Source organism: Hipposideros armiger, unplaced genomic scaffold, assembly GCF_001890085.2.
Source record: "Hipposideros armiger isolate ML-2016 unplaced genomic scaffold, ASM189008v1 scaffold_1438, whole genome shotgun sequence".
Lineage (NCBI taxonomy): Eukaryota > Metazoa > Chordata > Mammalia > Chiroptera > Hipposideridae > Hipposideros > Hipposideros armiger.
Window position 1 is genome coordinate 144957 of NW_017732788.1, and position 20804 is coordinate 165760.

The 20804-nt window shown below is 39.9% G+C and overlaps 1 protein-coding gene and 1 pseudogene across 5 annotated transcripts in view; both read right to left on the reverse strand.

Annotated features, from left to right (window-relative positions):
• Positions 1-3073: 3073 nt before the first annotated feature.
• On the reverse strand, positions 3074-4422 carry LOC109377536 (developmental pluripotency-associated protein 4 pseudogene; annotated as a pseudogene).
• A 5616-nt stretch (positions 4423-10038) lies between these two features.
• GCNT2 (glucosaminyl (N-acetyl) transferase 2 (I blood group)) overlaps positions 10039-20804 on the reverse strand; it is a 98405-nt gene continuing 87639 nt past the window's right edge. For all 5 annotated transcript variants that reach the window (XM_019633917.1, XM_019633916.1, XM_019633915.1 and 2 more), the window contains 2 exons: positions 17955-18047; positions 10039-12413 (listed from right to left, as the gene is read on the reverse strand). In XM_019633917.1, coding sequence (XP_019489462.1) covers positions 12223-12413; positions 17955-18047 — 284 coding nt within the window. In that variant the 3' untranslated portion in view covers positions 10039-12222. The remainder of the gene's footprint in view (positions 12414-17954; positions 18048-20804) is intronic.

Here is a 20804-nt window from a genome sequence, read left to right on the forward strand (position 1 = left end):
CACTAATTGTTTGCATATATCCCATTTGCTTTATGTGTGTGTGTGTGTGTGTGTGTGTGTGTGTGTGTGTGTGTGTGTGTGTGGTGTTTGTGGTGTGTGTGTGGGGGAGAGGGGGTGTGTGTGTATACATTTTTGAAACATTTGAGAGTCTGTTGGAGACAGTATGGTACTTACACTCTAAACACTTTGGTACTTCCTAAGTACAAATAACTTTTTTTATATAATCATGAAATTTCCAATTGATACAATAGTATTATCTAATCCATAGTCTATGGACTGTTTTTTCCTTTTGTTCCAGTAATGTCCTTTATAGCTTTTCTGTATACCTCCAGTTAAGGATCTAGTCCAGCATCATGTATGCATTGGTTTTCATTTCTCATTAATCTCCTTTAATCTAGAACAATTCTCCAGTCTTTCTTAATTTTGATATCTTTAAAAGCTACAGGCCAGTTATTTTGTACAATGTTGATCAATGTTGGTTTGTTTGATGTTTTCTCATGACTACAAACAAACTCAGTTTATGCAGTGTGGGTAGGAATACCAGTAAAGTGATGCTGTGTGCTTCCCATCAGGAGGACATGAGTCACTTTGTCCAAGTGTTAATGATGTAACTTTGATCACTTGATTACAAGATGTCTCTAGGTTTTGTTCACACTGTAAAATAACAATTGTATGTTTATAATTAGTAAATAATCTGTGGGGAATATTTTGAAACTACAGGAATATTCTGTTCTTCATCAAACTTTCACCCACTGGTTTTAGCAACCACTAATGATTTCCTAACTCTATCACCCCTTCTGCATTTATCAGTCGGCCTTTTACTGTAAGAGCTTTTTCTTCTCCTCCATATATGCATGTATGACTCATCTTACACTTTCCATTCCCAAGTCCTGGAAACAGATTTTTCTCCCAGGGGCTCAATTATGAACAAAGCCTGGGAATACATTGGTAAGGGCGAGTCCTCACATCCAGCTACAGCTTTTGTGATGAGCTGCAGACAGCAAACTGTAGTTTCAAAATGTCCCCTCTGCAGAGAGGCCTTGCCTGGCAGTCTAATCCAAAGGAACCCCTCTGCCTCCACACCCATTGACCTCTATCAACTCACCTGGTTTTATTTTCTTCACAGCACTTAATCGCTGTCCTAACTTTTCTTGTTTGTTGGTATAGTTTTGTAATTTTTCTAGGCTAGGCTACAAAAGATCGATCAGTCTTAAAGCATAGCTATATACTCATGACCTGAACCTGGCAGTTTGTTTGTTAAATATATAAATGAATGAATGGAACCTTTCTGCCCATACAGCCGATGAAAACACAACATTTCTTTACCCAATTTCATATTTGTGGAAGTTTTTCAAATGACATTTGCCCAGATTCCCACCATTTCTCAGAAAAGTTTCTCGATCAGATATCCAGATAGGAAAATTTCCACATATGGTAATGACTACAACATCAGTGTTTTAGTAAATGTCTTACATTTTCAAATATTTCTCTACCAGCCTATAGTGTATTTAAGTCACTCCGCTGCTTTCTGTAACTGTTATCCCAAAAGAATCTCAAGCTATTACTGTGGCCACTCTTTAAACCATTCTTCTTCCACTGACTCATCCGATACAGTGGTGCAATTGGAAAATCTAATTCAAGGACTTCTTACTAAGTCACCTGTGAAAGCCACCATGTGAATGTTAATCATGTAATTACCATGCCTCACCTGCTCGGAGGTATGTAGTAGAGGATCACCAAAGGTGCTAAGCACCAGAGTTTAAATATTTAGACATGGCAGTAATCAGTGCTTTTCCTCCTAGCACTTCATGACCCATTAAATTTATTTAGTAAAATCCTGAGAATATGCATCGAAATTGGAGTTTTCCAACCAGTGATCTGTAAAATGCAAGACACATTCTGACTGCCACACACCTGCTTTTCCTCCACAATTTTCTTAGTGATGTAACTATGAATCTGCTCTTCTCTCTTACCCCTTTCTTTTATCTCATTTCCATAGACTGAAGTAGAGAATGTACAGAACTTCCCTTTCTGTAGTAGTTTTCATCAGGAAGTATCACTTGAGGCCAGTCCCTTGAGGTCATTTTGTCTAAAGTGATGGCACTACACGTTATTGGGACTTGCCTTCCCTATCTGGTCTGTCATGGGCAAAAGTGAAAGTCAGCTGGCCCCAACTCTCAACACACAGCCATCACAGAAATAAAAACCAAATAAAACTGTTTTGTTTTTTTTTAAAGAATAAAATGTATGTATTATTCATGATGCTGAAAAATTCCGACGACTAAGAATCATGTCTTTTGGATTAATCCTATTAAGAACATTAATTTGCATACAACACATAGTTTCCTAAACACAATAGATGAATTATTTTATATATACATTTTAAACATATTATGTATTTATGATTCTGCAGTAACCTTGAACATTTTTTAATCAGTAAACATATACAAAACAGTTACAAGTGGAAATAACACTGGTGAAGTGTCCTGTGTTTTTATCCCAGAGACACATCATAGAAATCTCAGGTTAAGAACACTTTGAAAAATGTTGTGTTGTATATTAAGAATGTGTTTCAGGGAGTGGAGACAATAACAGCATTCGCTTTGGCTTAAAACAGTCAAGAATTTGAAGTCAATGAACTTAGAATTGGAAGGCAGCAGCCCCCCAAAGGAGTCAGAATTCTTAGTTGGGGAATCCAACATGGGAGCATACTATTGTCTCTTCAGGTAAGCTCTTCACAAATTTTGGCTCAGTTTCCCACTTTAAAAGAGCTGCTGAGGTCACTTCTATATCAGAAGGGTAATCATTTAATGGTATTGGTGTTTTCATTTTATTAATTACAATGAATAATAATTTGTGAAATGCTTTTCCACTTTAAACATAAGACTCTGTATCCCAAAAGATGAAGCAGCAGGCTCTGTTGGGGGTCTAAAGGTAACATCTGCACCCCATCAGTCTGTGCAACCCTCTCTAAGCAGGGTGTGGAGCAGCCTGGAGTTCAGCAGTCAGTGGCACCATGGAGTCGGTTTTAGTAAGTTTTCTACCAAAACTATAATCATAACTGTAACCTTTTTCATTGGAGGCTTTTCATCAACACCTTATTCCTATGAACACATCTGGGACACAACATATTGTCCTTCAGGTGTGTGGGTGGAAAGTTTCAGGTAGGTAGCAAGAAGAGTGCACACACTCTCCCTTGTTTTTCAGGAACCCAGGCTTGCCCAGCATAAGACTGTATGTAGCTGGACCCAATTCTCCATGTCTACAGGGAAACCTCGCCTGTGGACCACACACCATCCCACACCAGAGGCCTCTTGTAGTGATTCCACTATCTCCATCTTCCCAGCCCGGGCTGCAATTCTGGTCCAGGAAGCAAACACAGCCTCTGGGGCGGAAGCTGTCATGATGACATTGTCCACTCCCTCAAGGAGAGCAGTAGACCCTTCAAGAGCAGGTGCCCCCTACACAAGTGGGAGCAGTCACTTCAAGAATATCAGGGGCTGGCCGATATATCAGTCACTGACAGAGACTGCTCAGTGGCTCAGTTGGTTAAGAGCACAAGCTCTGAGCAACAGAATTGCCAGTTTGATTCCCACATGGGCCAGTGAGCTGTGCCCGAGTTTAGCTGCCACTGAGCTGCCAAAAGGTAGCAGGGTGGCTAAGCTGGTGAGAACACGTGCTCCTAACAACAAGGTTTCCGGTTCAACTCCCACATGGGATGGTGAGCTATGCCTACCGGCAACTAAGATTGAACACGACACCTTTAGCTGAGCGGCCATGAGCTACTGATGGGTAGCTGGATGGTGACTGGACTTGGAGCTGAGCTAGCTGCGCCCTCCACAACTAAGACTGAAGGACAACAACTTGGCTGTTCCCCTTCCCCAACTCCCCAACAAAATCTTTAAAAAAAAGAAGAAGAATATCAGAACTTTCCAGAGCATTTCCTCCTTTTCCATCTTTGATTTTCTTCATGATTTTGTCAAGATCTTGGCCTCCTTTGCTGTGACAGGAATGTCCTTTTAATTAGGGTAAGCATATTCACAGAATCTCCTGTATGCTTCCAATTTCAAGCCTTTGGTGCCCAGCTGTAATTGCTGGCCCCAGGCCCTCATGATGTCTCAGTGAAGCAGGTTGACTGGTGGAAGTTTAGGGAGTAATGGAGAAATTGGTATCTTCTTCCCTCATCTTACTCTTTTATTGTCTTGTGCCATCTTTTGTGGATAGGAAGTTTCATCATCTTTCATAGCTCTCTTTCATTTGGCCCCCTTCCCTGAAATTCTTTGTATACTTGGTTCACCAACAGCCTGCTGTTCCTCTTCAGCTTCTGCTGAACACAGATTGGAATTTGCCAGTCATATTTTCCTCCCTTGACTTCTTTGTGTCTTCTCTTTCATTCCAGTCTCTTCTCATACTACTATCCATTGCCCAAACAAAATTGGTTTTGATCATTGAACTTTGGTTATGGAAGATGTTAACATTAGAAGCTGGGTGAAAGAGCTATAGGAACTCTCTGTAATGTTTTCATAACTTTTCTCTAAATCTAATGTTCTTTCAAAATAAAACTCTTTTAGAAAGCCCTCTAGAACCCTACATTTTTGCCATGTACCACTAATGGTCTGAATTTCACTAATAATTTGCTTTAACTGAAATAAATGGTCTGAAGTTCATAAATAATTCACTTTAATCCTGCACTAACTTTTTCAACTATTTTCCCTAATATCCTCAATTCCTGATCACATTATGCCTGAGATTCACTTCTACAGTTTGACACTTGATGCTGGCCATCAGTTTATGAATTTTGTTTTCTTTTCTTAACAACCTTTTACTATTAGATTATTCAGCCCACCCATCTAATACAGCCCTCAGGATCTTTCCCAAGAGGTAGGTCATTCTTCCTGGGCTCCCAACAGGACTAGTCAAGGTTAATCTTCCACGAGGGAGGCCCATCACTTCCAAAGCTTGTAGGTGTTCCTCATGGAAAAGAGAGCAGAAGAGGGGGTAGTTACCATGGGAATCTTCCCCTCAGGCATTCTGCCAAACTCCCAACTGTTTGCCAAGTCTGTTCAAGTCTGCTCCAGTTTCCCACTTGACAGAGACTGCTAAACTACATTCTTAGTGTTTAAAGAGATTAGGAGTTGTGACCTTTTCCTTTCGCTTTCTGAAGAAACATGTGCAAAGAAAAATTTAAAAACCAAAATCACCCATAATTCCATCAAGCAATAAAAAAGAGATAACAACAGGACTTTAAAAATATAGAATCATAATATATTTTGATTTATATTTATTTTCTGGTATTCTGATTCTTAACTCAATAAAAGGTATTTACCAGAAACCTACATCAAACTTCCAACACCATGCAGAAGTTAAACATGCCCTACAACGTTGAAAACAACTCAAGGATAGCTGCTATCATTGCTACCACTTAAAATTGTATTGCAAATTTATGCCAATGTAAGAAGACAGGAAAAAGAAATAAAATGACTAAATATTGGGAAGGAAAAGGCAAAACTTATTTATAGATAAGTACCAGAAAATGTGAGATGTAAAACATTAAGAAACTATTAGAAATCACGAAAAATTTTAATGAAAACCACATACAGGATCAAAACCAATTGTTTTTATTTACACTATCAATAGTAAACTAGAAATAGTCTTTAAAAATCCCATTCCCAATAAACACAAAGAACTCTATAAAATACATGACAATAAACAACATGACGTGCAAGACTTACACAAGAAAAATTGCATTAGTGAAGGACATAAGTGAGGACCTGAATAAATAGACATATTGACAGCTCGATGTTGTCGAGGTTTAATTACCCTAAAATTAACCAATATGAATTTTTTACAAATTCCATCAAAATTCCAATGGGATTTTTCAAGAAATTTAATAAGCTGTTTCTAACATTTGTCTAAAATTAAACGAGCAAAAATAGTCAAGAAAATGTTGAAAAAGAACAGTAAGAGATCCTTTGTCTTGCCACATATCAGAGATCTATAGTAATTTTTAAAATATGGTTTTGGCACATGAATAGACCAAAAGGTCAATAGTACAGAATAGAGTCTGGAAAAAGACGTATAAATATATGTGAATTTAGAACATGATCATGTTGGCATTTCAATTCAATAAAGAAAACATGGTGGGCCAGCCAAGTGGCACTTTGGTTAAGAGCTGACTTGGGACACCAGCTCTGAGCAGCATTAGGATCCCACATTAGGGCCAGTGACACTGTGTCCTCTACTGCTAAGATGGTGAACAACAGCTCGACCTGGAGCTGGGCTGCCATAAAGCTACCGAGTGGCTGGCATCCGGCGTGAGCTGCCAAGAGAATCCATGAGTGGCCGTCCAGTGGCTGGTGACTGATCTGCCTCACTCGGGAAAAGCGCAATGATAATACCAACATGGGCCAGTGAAGCGACATCCTCCACAACTAGACTGAAGAACAAAAGGACAGCAACTTGTCGGTCCTCCTTCCCGGATTCCCCCATGCTGTTCCCCAACTCCCCAATAAAATCTTAAAAAAAAAAAGAAAACATGGTATTGGGATAACTGGCTTTCCATACAGAGTTAAAAATTTAGCTCCCTACCTGAAATATATGACAAAATAAGTTATAGATGGTGTGAATGCTAAAAAGTTAAACATAAGTGGAAATAAACTATGAAAATTAAAGAAGGAAATATAGGTGAATTTTTGTATCATCTTTGGGTGAAAAACCTGTTATAGGTAAGGTTCTCCAAAATCAAGCTCTAAAATGGAGCTTAATGGGCAAGGGAGCACTTTAGATTCAATACTCATGTGAGAAGAGAAGAAATCAGGACTGAGTAGAAAGGTTGTGTTGCCATGCAATCATGATAAGGCCTCAGCCCACCCCACAGAGAGCTCATAAGCTGCAATGGGCCCAACTTAAAGTGAGGACATTGGGCCTTAATAGCCCCAAATCATTCAGGCATTGGATGCAGGCTGACCCCACAGGGGATGTGACCTTGGTTGAGTCTGAGAGTAAATTCTTACAGAAGGCTGATGGCTTAGGCCCTGGAGAGATCCCATTTGTGCAGTGCAGCACCTACATTTGAGCAGCTTCAATCAATTTCTACCTTTAAGTTTAAAGAGCAGCTCCTCCAAGATCTGGGATCTTTCTTTGGGGAAAAATTACAAAAGGAAGATTAGTGGAATGGCCTACAGCTTCTACCATTGCAAGTGGTCTTGAAGCCATAACTGATACACAGTATCTCCTTTTCTCTCCATTTCAGAGTCCCCTTATCCTTCCCTGGCACCTCTGCTAGTCCAGATGGCTTACTTGGTGAGGTGACCCAGACCCTCATCTGAGGTTCTGAGCCTCTGATCACCATGTACTTCTCAGGCCATGGCTACTGTACTTGTCATTTATCCTCAAGACTGAATAAGAGAATAGCAAGAGATGCTCAAGTGGAGCCAGCCGAGTGACTCAGTTGGTTAAGAGCACGAGCTCTGAGCAACAGGGTCGCCGGTTCGATTCCCACATGGGCCAATGAGCTGCGCCTGAGCTGAGCTACCGCTGAGCTGCCAACAGGTGGCAGGATGGCTAAGCTGGTGAGAGCACATGCTCCTAACAACAAGGTTGCCAGTTGGACTCCCGAATGGGATGGTGGGCTACACCCATCCACAACTAAGATTGAACATGACACCTTGAGCTGAGCTGCCCTGGGCTGCCAATGGGCAGCTGGATGGTTCAGTGGTTAGAGTGTGCACTCTTAGCAACAAGGTTTCCAGTTCGACTCCCACATGGGATGGTGGGCTATGCCCACCCGCACCTAAGATTGAGCACGACACATTGAGCTGAGTGGCCATGAGCTACAGATGGGCAGCCGGATGGCGACTGGACTCAGAGCTGTGCTAGCTGCGCCCTCCACAACTAAGATTGAAGGACAACAACTTGGCTGTTCCCCTTCTCCAATTCCCCAATAAAATTTAAAAGAGAGAGAGAGAGAGAGGTGCTCAAGTGGAGCATCTTGTAGTATCAGAAAATAAAAAAGCGTTAAAAAACCCCCACAGTGATGGGGGTGTGTCAGAGACTCAGGAGCCAACTGAAAGAGATACCCAAGGCCAAAGCTGGAGCACTTTGAGAAAAAAATAGTATTGGATTATAACCCAGAGTATAAAATAAATATCCATGAGTCCATATTGATACAAATAAATAAATAAATGCATTGGGGAAAAGAAACAAATCTCCTGTAAACAAGAATTCCAAATAATTTAATTAGATACTCTGCTCTAAAGGAGGGGGAGCATAATTCCTTACTCCTTACGTGTGAATTGTCAATAGTGACTTCCTTCTAAAGAGTACTATATGAAAAGGCGAAAAAAGAGCCTTTACAGTAGAAAATCCTGACAAACACTGCTTAAGACAGGTGATCCAAGGTCAGCATCAGCTGTGGTAAATCATGTTGGTAGTATGTACGTTTGATATGACGTGATGAAAAATGGTACTTTCCTTCTGTGGTCTTCCTCCTCCAAACCACAAAATCCAATCTGATCTTGAGGAAAACATCAGATAGAACCACTTGGGAGACACTTTTCAAAATACCCGACCCGTACCCCTCAAAATTGTCAAGGTTATCAAAAACAAGGGAAGTCTCAGCAACAGTCACAGCCCAGAGAAGCCTGTGGAGATATGATGACTAAATGTAATGTGGTACCCTGGATGGAATCCTGGGGAAAGTGGGGGGATTAAGTAAAAATTAAGGAAATCTAAATGAAGTATGAATATTAGATAATAGCAATAATGTATCAATATTGGGTCACTAATTATAACAAAAGTGCCATACTAATATACCATGTTGATTATAGAGGAAATTGAGTAGAGAGCGTATGGGAACTCGGTACTACCTGAAATTTTTCTGTAAAACTAAAGCTATTCTACAATTAAGAGTTGGTTTTTAAAGGGCCCAGAAAAGCAAGTTGTAAAAAGATATAAATTCTATTATATACCTGTCTGATCAACTAATTTTTTTAAAAGTCAGTGGTTTGTATTTCTCCTGTGTACCCAAGCACTATACATAACATGTATACCTATAGAACGGTGCTGTACAGCAGTCATCAGTCAGTCACATGTGGCTATTTAAATTAGTTAAAGCTAAATAAAATTATAAATAACATTTACTCAGTCATACTAGTCACATTTCAAGTGCTCAATAGGTGGTTATCATTTTTGGACAGCACAGGTGTGAAATATTTTCATCATTGAAGAAATTCTATCAGACAGCCCTGCTGTAGGATACAAGTGTATATATATATATATATATATATATATATATATATATATATATATATATAATCACTGTGTTGAAAAGGCACTCAGAAATACACACCAAATAAGTGGTTACCTCTGGAGAAAGTTCACTTTTTATTCCATAGCCTTCTGTATTAATTCACTTTTTATTCTATATTCTCTATATTCTTTCTATTTTCATAAGGATATATTTGTTATTATTTGTGTAGTTAGAAATGTTCCTCACTTTAGTTTTAAAATATTTTTTATTTAAAAAAAATGGTGCATAAGATGTCCTTTAAGTGAATTTTTTCCCTTTGTGTTTCTACCATTTTCCATTTGTCTAGTAGGGGCAATATTTATTTAGCAAAACTTAGCACTGAAAGGCTTCTCCAAATCTTTGTCATCTGATAATCAAGCAATTATGATCATAGTAACACAAGTTACTAACTTTTCCTAAATTGTATCTTGATTTTTTTAAAAATGAATAAAGCAAGCAAATACAGAAACATAATTTATTCCTAACCCAACTTTTAAAAGTTATACCCAATTTAAATAAAACAGATTTTCCATTATATTCTCTTCCCTATTGTTCTCAGAACTCTTCCCAAAACCCCAAAAAGGGAAAGTTTAATTACTTTTCAGTGGATGGACTTTTTAAAAATAGGTATGTGTGTATCTATTAATGTGCTTATTTGTATTTTTTTTTAATGCTAGGAGAATCACCTTGTTAAACATGCTCTTTAGTGCATATTAACCAACCATCAAATAAAAATACACTACAGCCCCAAAGGTGGAAAACAATATATTAATTTATTTCCAAGAAAACAATATGGAACATCATCAAAAACAAAGACAGATTCAGTAGTTTCAGGGCATCTCCAAGGGCTAGCTAAAACCTACTAGCCCAAACAGTACACTCTTTCAATACTAAAGTATTTTAAGACATAGGAGGGATGACCAGCAACGGACATGTAAACATCTTCTATTCCAAAACATTTTTCATTCTACATGCGAAAGATTCAGTGTAAAACATTTCTTCTTCACAGGTGGTGTCATTTAAATACGTTGAAAAATGATGATTTTTAGACTCTGCCATTAGCTCTTGGTGTGTCCCCTACCCTTGGGCCCTTTACCACCCAACACAGTTCCATCTTTTTCAGTAGCAGGAAAAAAAAAAAAAGGTTTTATTTTAAAGTCATTCCCTTTAAATATGATTAACATTCAATGAGCACAATTACAGAAAAAAAGAAAAGAAATGTGTTGATTAAATGCATCATTAGTCATAGTAACTGTTTTTCATTTGAATAAATAAATATTAAGGAACTCAATGGATTAGAGGAAAACAAAAGTAGACTTCACATTTTTCTGAGGTGACCAGGACTTTTTCCTCAATAGTAACACTGAGACCATTCTTAATTCCCAATTTCTTGGGTATGCTAAATATGACTTTATTTTGCCTTCTCTAATATTCCACCGCAGGAAATGAACTAAGACCAGTAGGAGAGTTTCAATTGTCAGACAGAGAACTTGTTTCCTAATGCTTGGTAACAACTTCTCTAGCCTCACTTACTTCATTTGCAAAACAGGGATAATAATGAGGATCATAAGAGTGTTGTGAAGTTTGAATGTAGTGAGCTAGCAGAATGCTGAGAACACACCAGGCTTTAGCTTCTGTCTCCTCCTTCCCTTCTCTCTCTAGGATAATTTGATTTTAACCTCAATTTGTAATTACTGAGATCTCTGGCCCAACATCACAATCTACACATCCTACATATGAATGTGTTAAAATAGAACCAATCTCTAAGGTTCTCTAGAGCAGCCTTTCCAATGTTAACATTATTACCAAGATTTTTAGAGTAAAAAAGCTTGTCTTCCTTTTCCTGCTAGTCTCAGCACATGTCTGGTGTATAACAGACACTCAAGAAATATTTATTGACTGCATCCGGAATGAACTGGATGAGTGATGGACAAGGGATAATGACAGAGATGCTTAGCCACAACTGAAAGCTCTTAAAAATCTAGGCATTCTTATCAGCACCAGGCATTATCAAGCCACTCAGAGAACATTATGGAGCTGTGAAAAGCCTTGCCTCACGGGATAGAATTCGGTCTCCATTTTGCAAGTAAGGTAACTTTGGTTGGGCTGAAGGGTGGTGACAGGAGAGGAAAGTGATTCATTCTGAGGTGTTAGAAACTTGAGACTAGATCCATGCAATAATACCACCTCACTTCTAGGAATACCTTCCTTCTGAGAGAACTTTTCAGCGTTCTCAATGAAAACTGATAGAGGGATCAGAGCACATCCGACATAATAAAAAACGCTCTGTTTCCCCAGGGTCCTTTTCCTGAAGCAGCAGGCAGTGACTGCTGTCATAAAGCACATCCTGTATATTCTACACTGAACTTTAGACGAGTAACTGAAAATGTTAAGTGTCGAAACTCAGGAACAAGATCTAGTTCTCAATTCTAGTAGCTCAAGTTTTAAAGGAGACGGATGAGTTACCAGAAAGCTGCTTGCATATCTGTGCGGTTAAGCCAAGAAAAGTGGTGTCCATGAATATACGGCTATAGATCTGTTATAGGAGATTCCCTCTTCAAAGAAACCCAGTTCTTATTCCCTAAATCACATTATCTACAATTCTCCTTTTCATTTGAACATTTATACATGATGAGAATCGAGCACAAAGATCTGGCGACAGTTACACTGACTATTGATCAGAACAAGAAACTGACATAGAGGTGACGTCAGGAAATGGCCAGAGTGGCCCAAGTACTAGGATTGCTCTGTGAAGCCATCCTGGTAACATACTTCACAGTGTCCGGTGGATCTTTCAACATACAATAGTGTAGCCAGTTCCTGAAGCCGTCACTTCAGTCCTGAAGCTGGGACCCAAGGCAAAGTTCTCTCACAAAGAAAGGCTCTTCTTCCCAACTGCTACCTATGTTCCTTCAGTCATGAGTTGCAGTCGATCAAAAATACCAACTGGGCTGTATTGCAGTTTCACTCTGATTTAGGGTTCTTTCTCGGAGTCTCAGTTCTAGGCATTCCACAGTAAGGGGGTACGTAGTAAGCTCAAACTTGTTAGCAAAAAGGCTTGGCGAATTAATCAACCACTTTAAATCTCCATTTCCATAGATGCAAATGCCGTGTACATAGTGGCCTGCAAAGGCGAGAACAAGAAACAGTCAAAACATGCTTGTGTTCCAAAGTCAGGGGTAGTGAACTTGCACAGTGGTAGTTACTGCCTGACTACTGAGTAGTCAAACTCTGCCACGTGCTATGAGAGTCTAAGGAAATACGATGGTGTAGGCCCAGCCCACAGGGAAGTGAAGACAAAGGGTACAAATATGGATTTGAAGAAAATGAGAGTTAAGTAATACAAAGTAAGAACACACTAGGCATCACGAGACAATTCATGTATTATCAAATCAGAGTTACAGATGAAAAGTTCTAGAAGTGTACAGGTGGGGGAGGTTTTTATGGGCTACACTGGTCAGTTCTCTCCCCTGAGCTCTGGCCTAGTCTATCCAAGTGCCTACTTTATATGTTTGCTGAGATGAGTAATAAAACCAACCAATATCACGTCAGCACTGAACTCCTTAATCCTCTCCAAGTCTTCCCCATCAGAACCCACGGCAATTTGATTCTTCAGTGCCCTCGGCACTACTTCCCTCTCTCTTATACCACACATCCAATCTGCCAGCAATTCTGTCTGCTCACCCTTCAAACTATTCATAGAATTTGACAACTTTCCACCACCTCCACAGCTACCATTCTGGTCCAAGCCACCCCCATCTTCCTGTCTGGTTTCCACACTAACTGGTTTCCATTGCCTTCACTTTTGCCTGTTAGTATATTCACAGAACAACAATCAGAGTAATTGTTTTAAATGTAAGCAGAACATGTCTCATCTGCTCAAAACCCTCTAATGGCCCCTCATCTCATGTGGAGTAAAAGCCAGAATCCTAGCAATGGCATTCAGGACTCCTCAGAGTTTGGCCCCTTGTAACCTGGACTTACCTCCCAACACTTGCTCATTCACTTATACCCCTTAAGAGCCCTTGCTCATTCATTCTGGCCACTGTCGTCTGTGCTAGTCCTAAGCGCCCCTGGCACGCTCTACTTGAGAATCTATAATACATTTGCTCTTCCTCCCCTGCACCTTCGCCTTCCACCAGCCATTCTCAGGTTCTCTCCTGGGCCGCCCCAGGTCTCTGCTTCAAGGCCATCTTTTCAACAAGGCTTTCTTTGGCCTCCTTTCCTCCTTCCCTAATTCATTTTTTTGGGTGGGGCACTTATTATATATATATATATATATATATATATATATACATATATATGTGTATATATACATACACACACACACACACACACACACACACACACACACATAGAGGGTGCCAAGAAAATGTATACCCATTTTAAGAAAGGAAAAAACTGTATTAAAATTGTAGTACTCAACATATACCGATAACAAAAGATGAACACGTCACGTTTGACTTCTGCAATTACAAAAGGTGCCCAAAGTGGTTACCATCAGCGTAATTTTAATACAGTTTTTTCCTTTCTTAAAATGTGTATACATTCTTTTGGCACCCTCTGTATATATATATATTATGAAGGAAAATAATATTTTGCCTTTCTTTCCAGACAACTGTTTATTGTCTTTCTCCCCAGATTAGAATATAAACTTCAGAAGAGCTGAATTTTGAGACCATATTGTCATATCGTTCACTTCTGTGTCCCTGGCATCTAGAACAGTGCCTGATAAATATTAAATGTTAAGTGAAAAATTGTTGAATAAAAGGATTGAGGAAAGATGAGTAGAGAGTTAGTGAATGGGTGAAGTTAGCAAGCATCAGGTAAAATGCCACTAGAAAAAATGTAGAGATGGGAATTTTCTGCTAGAATACGGAGTTTTTTTGGGGGAAGGAGTTAGAAACAAAAATGGTAAGAAGTCATAACTCTTTTCCAGAGGTTGCTTGGCATACAGTAGTAGAATTACTATGGACGACTGGCTTAAAATTTATCCCATAATTATAGAGAGTCTTTGAAGATTTTTGAATAGAAGAATCAAATGATAAAATTGATGTTAGCAAGCTTAATTTTGCAGAACTTTGCAGGGTACATTAGACATCAATAAAAAGACTGTAGTAAAAACTTAATGTAAACCAGAGAGCTTGTTCAGTTAATGGTTGCCATGAGTGGGAAGAGAAGAATATTAGAGCCTATAAGGAAAAACTGAGAGAATTTGATGATTATTTCAACATGGCTGAGAGGAAGTACAATAGAAAGTGAAATCACTGTGGGGGAAAGCCAGATTTATGGGAAGTTAAAGAATAACGGGGTGAAAGTTTAAGAATAACTTGGTGCTGGAAAGAACTGAATGCATAGGCGGCATGCCCATGCTTAAGAAAATGGAAATGAACAAGAGAAAATATTTCAGTCTGGATCAAGGAGAGGGTGCATGGACAACATGGTCTCCAGGACAGAGGTAATAAGTCCATACTTGCAGAGAGGAAAAAAAGAACCAGCAGAGGGGAAAACGCTGAGAATGCAAATACAAGAGAGCAAGGGGACAAGTTAGGGAGACCCATACATAACTGAGACCACAGATGGTGACCTTGGTTGTGAGGATGGGAAACTTTTCTCTTGAAACAGGAAGGAACAATGAGAGAATGTGTCCAAAATACTTTAAGATGGAGGGATGGGATGACATGAAAAAGGAATTGATAAGGGGATTTTGATCAAATGTCTTGAAAGTTCTCCCTAGAGTTTAATTATCATCTTTTGAGAGTGGAAAGGCTGTTTTAGCATAAGATTGAGAGCTTAAACGTGAGCAGGAAAGCTGAAAAGGTGTATGCTGGGATGGGCACCAGGAAAATAATGAGGTAAATAATAAGTAGGCAGCCAGGAGCATCCAGCTGAAGTTAGATGGCCGGTCCCTATAATACGTGGGTTTAGAATAGCTCTGTAACCACTCTCCAGCAATGCTCTGCTTGGGAAAACACAAATGGCAGAAAGCAGATGGTGGTAATGATTAAGCATAGAAATCAGTCTTGTAGGGTCAGATGGTAAGGGAATCTAAAATGTTAGCACGAAAGGGCTGATAGGGTGCACAGGCTGGACAAGGCATCCTGAGAAGAAAACTAGTAAAAGGAAGAAGCTGCAAAAGTTGAACCTCTGGAAACCCCAATTTAAAAAAAGCAAACACATTTAAAACAACAACAATATATTTTAGGTGTGGGGATTTGGCAGTGAACAATTTGGTAAAAAATCCTAGCCCTCTTGGAGCTTCTCTCCTATTCTTGGAAGAAAGACAGTAAATAAATATAGTATATAAAATGGTGAAGGAAATTAGTAGTGTGACAAAGAGATTGTAATCAGAGAGGGGAGCTCTAAGTTCAAGACCATAGAGCTAGAATGGTGCTCAGTGATTCTAAGTGCTAAGAGGGCTTAGAAAGCAGGTACACACACACACAGGTTTGGAACAAATCCTATCACTCACTGCCAAGGGGGAAAGGTCCAGGTTGTATTACTAACTTGGTTTGGAGTGCAATGTTCTATTGGGTTGTTGGAAAAGTAATGACGCACTTTTGTAAAGAAAAACATAGAAAAAAATATGTCATGAGTTTTCCGAGAACCCAATACTTCCTCTGGATTATGTCTTTTTCTTTTCCCTCTACAGTGGTTTTGGGAGGTGGGGTAGGGGGGACAAACAATTGTTATGCTCTGAACCTGGTAAGGCTTTCTGATGTTCATTGGTGTAACAGGTACCAAGAGAGAAAAAAATGAGACATTTGTCTGAGAGGGGCTTGAGCTACCCAAGCTTTGTACCCCATGTAGGTTCCTGGTGAGGGGATACTGTCATGGGCCACACCTGTCATGTGATCAGTAAACGTTCCTACAAAAAGGCAAACCTGACTAGCCTATACCTTCTCTACTGGGATAGGGCCTGGATGGAGGTGATGACAAGGAGGCAGAGGTAAGGCTCTAATTGGGGGTGGGGGTGGCTGCTCCACAGCAGAATGAGAGCTTCTGTGGTAAAGGAGGAGGGCTAGAGCTACAAAGGAATGACGTCACACGGGTCTGTTTTCTGGCTGTTGCTGCTGAAGAGGAGCTAGAGAAGCAGATCAGAGGAGAGACGGAGGTGACAGGGGTTATGGAAGGACGTGGAGAAAATGACGTGTTTCAAATATTGGGACCCTGACTGATGGTGATGGTCTGTTTTCTAAAGAAGACCAGAAGGTCAAAGAGCAAAGCAACCTCCTCTTCATCGTCCTCCTTCCAGGAGGAGGGCAAGCCATGATAAGAATGCAGGCAGGTGGCATGAGCTGTCCCTTGGAGAAAATGTGGGCTGGTTAAGATAAAAATACGAATATGCTTCAGAATACATTGAAATTTCTGTACAGTGACATGAGGATGTTGCCATCCACAATGAGAGGGGACCGTCAAGAGAAAAACACAAGAAGGTGATTGAGTGTAGTAGAGAGCTGTAGAAAAGTAGCCGTCTGGAGGTTTTCATCTGAAACATTAGGCGTAGACAAGACGGACCAATGAGTGAAGCCATAGATTGAGTAGAAGAGTGGAGTGAAGGAGGCAAAGCCTTGTTACTGCAGAGAAAAAGGTCAAACTCCCATATTCACGCACTCATTCGTTCACCTAATCACTCACTCACTGAATAAATATTAATTGTGTGCTATTATAGGCTGAACTGTCTCCCTTCTAAATTCACATGTTGAAGTCCTAACCCCCAGTACCTCAAACTGTGGCTGTATTTGATAGAGAGCCTCAACAGAGGTAATTAAGTTAAAATGGGATCATTAGGGTGGGCCCTCATCCAATATGACTGGTGTCCTTATAAGAAGAGATTAGGACACAGATGCACAGAAAGGGCAGACCATGTGAGGACACGTGGAGAAGACGGCCACCTACAGGCCCAGGAGACAGGCCTCAGAAGAAACCAAACCTGCTGACACCTTGATCTTGGACTCCCAGCCTCCAGGACAGTGAGGAAATAAATTTCCTTTGTGTAAGCCACCCAGTCTGTGGGACTTTGCTATGTTAGCCTTAGCAAACAAATACACCTGTCCACTAGGTACCAGGCAATAGTTTGAATAAAATGTATACCAGGACTGATTTTAAAATAAATAAAAAAAGACCCTTCTTCATGAGGTTCTATAGAAATGAAACTCCTTAGGGTTTCTAGTTTTTGTTCACTGGAGAAGAAATTTCTCTTGTTAGCGTCACCTGCCACCACGCCAGAAGCGCAGCAAACACTCCAAACCGGAAGCCAGTCCGTGGAGGGAGTAGAGACTGACATGAAGGGTGGGTGTCCAGCTCGCTCCGTGGTAAGGACATGACAACACCCTGACCACTTTCCCCTTCTACCCGCTCCACTCGCAAAAAGAACAGAAAGGAAGAATAAGAAAGCAGAAACTAGCAAGAAGAAAGTACCATTATAATCTGAACCTACCTCAACATCTCCCTAGGTAACTATGAGCTGGAGAAGGTCTATGTGATGCTTAAATTTACTTTTCAAGGCCTGTGTCTTAAAGTCTCCAGCTACCTTATAGAATAACTCACAGATCAGTCTAAATATACCAGCAGTTCTCTCCATGAAAACCCTGTTATTCCACAACTACCTTTACGCCGACACTAACAAGCAGCGTGGCCTCAAAATGCAAAATGAGTGCCTCACCATGGCAGCCTCCGTGTTTATCTTCCATGTCAATCCACTTTATAGCTCTGAGGTTCCCAGTCCATGATGCATTTGGCATGGCGCCAGGGACACCTGCAATGTTGATAAAGAAGAAAAGCAGAAATGAGAACCAAGAGAAAAGGGTATCGATTTCATCAATTAGCCCTCCAACTCATGCTTATTTCCATTCAGTATATTATCTTTCACATCAGGTTTGTCATCATTGGTGCAAGACCCCAGAGCTTATGGTTTAAATAGTTGGTGGTTATGAGCCTCGCCGTGCCACCAGTAAAAATAATTTGTTGATTTTTTTTTTCATAGTGTGTGACCAAGCCTGAAAAGTAGAGCTAAAACATACCATAGTGTAAAATCATAATGCAGAAGAGAAAGCTGGGGACTTCTGGTCTCTCAATGGCCTTTAATTAAATTTACTTTCAATCTTAACACTACATTTTTTTAGAAGTTTCCAAATGACATCTATCTTAAAGTACAAGGTCAGGAAACAGGCTACTCCGGGTTCTTAGTGCTCATATGTGAGATCCCAGGATTGCTCTTATATGAAGTTGCAATATTAGGTATACAGAAGGGGAACATCTTATTCACTACATATGAAACTCATAAACAAACCCTTTAACACACTCTACTTTTTATCTGTTAAAGTACTTCTTGAGCATTTGGTATTGACAAGCACTATGCTAGGAACTGGGGACAGAAAGAAACTAGACGTGCTTCCTGATCACCGAGCGAAGATGATGAATTGTCTTACTCCAAGCAGTAGGTTTTGAGCTTTGAATTTTTCCTAGAAGACTGGTATAAACTGATCCACTCATCTTCTCTATTTCTTTCAGCTGTTCTTTACCAAATGCTGTTGCTGACCCATTACCTAATTAGTATATTATCTAATTCACCTTTGAAATGTAAAGAATTAGGGGCAGAGGGGAATTTTAAGTTGTTATCTTGCTAAGCCAAGGTGTCTCTAGCTTGACATTATTAATTCCTTTTTTTTTTTTTAAGATTTTATTGGTGAATTGGGGGAGGGGGACGGTGTTGGGGAATTGGGGAAGGGGACCAGCCAAGTTGTTGTTCTTCAGTCTTCGTTGTGGAGGGTGCCAGTCGCCATTGACTGGTGGCAGCTTGTGGCCTCTAAGCTCAAGGTGCTGTGTTCAATCTCAGTTGCGGGTGGGCATAGCCACCATCCCATGCGGGAGTTGAACCAGCAGCCTTGTTGTTAAGAGCGTACACTCTATCCACTGAGCCATCCGGGCGGCAGTTCAGCTCAAGGTGCCGAGTTCAGCAGCCTTGTTGTTAAAAAGTACATGCGCTATCCACTGAGCCATCGGGCGGCAGCTCAGCTCAAAGTGTACAGTTCAGTCTTAGTTGCGGGTGAGCATAGCCCACCATAAAACAGGAACTCTTGTTGTTACATCAGCTGGGCCATCCTGCCACCTGTTGGCAGCTCAGCGACAGTTCAGCTTGGGCACAGCGTCACTGGCCCATGTGGGAATCGAACTGACGGCCCTGTTGCTCAGAGCTCGTGCTCTTAAGCCAACTCAACCAACTGAGCCACTTGGCCGGCCCAACATTATTAATTCCTTATTTCAGGTCCTGTCCTGTGCATTGTATCATGTTTAGCAGCACCCTGGGCCCCCAACCACTATATGCCAGTGATACATTTCCTCCAATTGTGATAATCAAAAAAGTCTTCCAACATTTCCAAATACTGTGGTAGACAGACTAATGGCCCCTCTCCCTCTCAACATACATTCAAAGAAGTTTGTATCTTAATCCCTGGAACCGGAGAATATGCTATGCTTTACATGGAAAAGGGGAGTTAAAGTTGCTAATCAGCTGACAGTGAAATAGGGAAATAGGGAGGGTGTCCTGAATTATCCAAGTGGGCCCAATGTAATCACAAGGGTCTTTAACAGTGAAAGATTACCCAAGACGATGGATATTTTTTTAATAAGAAAAAAGATTGGACAAGACTAATGCTTTTAAAGAAATTTAATTGAATTAGGCACATAAAATTTTTTCTTCTTTAAAAACATTAATAAAACCTTGTGCGTTTTTAGACGAAAAACCTCTGTACTTTTGCCCTGATGTCACATGATAATAATACAATGATCTAAATCAAGAATTGTACCAAGGTTTCCCAACTAAAATTAAATCTTGCACAGCTTTCCTGTAAATAGCATGAGTCTTTACTTACCCCTAAGGACTCTGTATCAGGCAAGATTCTTCTTTTCTTGCTGCTAAACTTGAAAACTTCCCTTAAAATGTTGGATATTCAAGAAAAACACTATTATTAAGCCATATTTCTCCCTATTGCTTTAATTTGCATGTAATGCTTTAAATTTTATTTTAGTGCTTGTTGATCCAAAAAGAAGCTTCTTTATTTTGTTTTCAGCACACATTTTAAAAGAATTTAGAATAAAAGTTGCCTGGTTAACTTGGGGGGTGGGGAGAGGGCAGCCTGGAAAGCAGAGAAAATCTGATATATTTACTCATGTCAGCAAGACTAGATTAATATTTTGATTAAATAACTACAGCAGAAAAACTGTGAATAAAATATTGCCATGGTGACAAGTTCCTTATCCACCTTTAAATGATTACATGTTTAAAAGGACAAGAGATTTTTCTTCCTCTTTCATTCTCATTAACATTGATCATCACAAACTGACTGTTACTCAGAATCACATCCCATTATTCTAGAGATAAGATCGTGACATTTATAATTACTGTTGTCTTTAAAATAAACACATGGCATCTATTAACTTCCTGCTAATAAAATTTCAAACCTCACCATATATAATTTCTGTTTGATGACAAATCTCAAATACATCTGTCCAA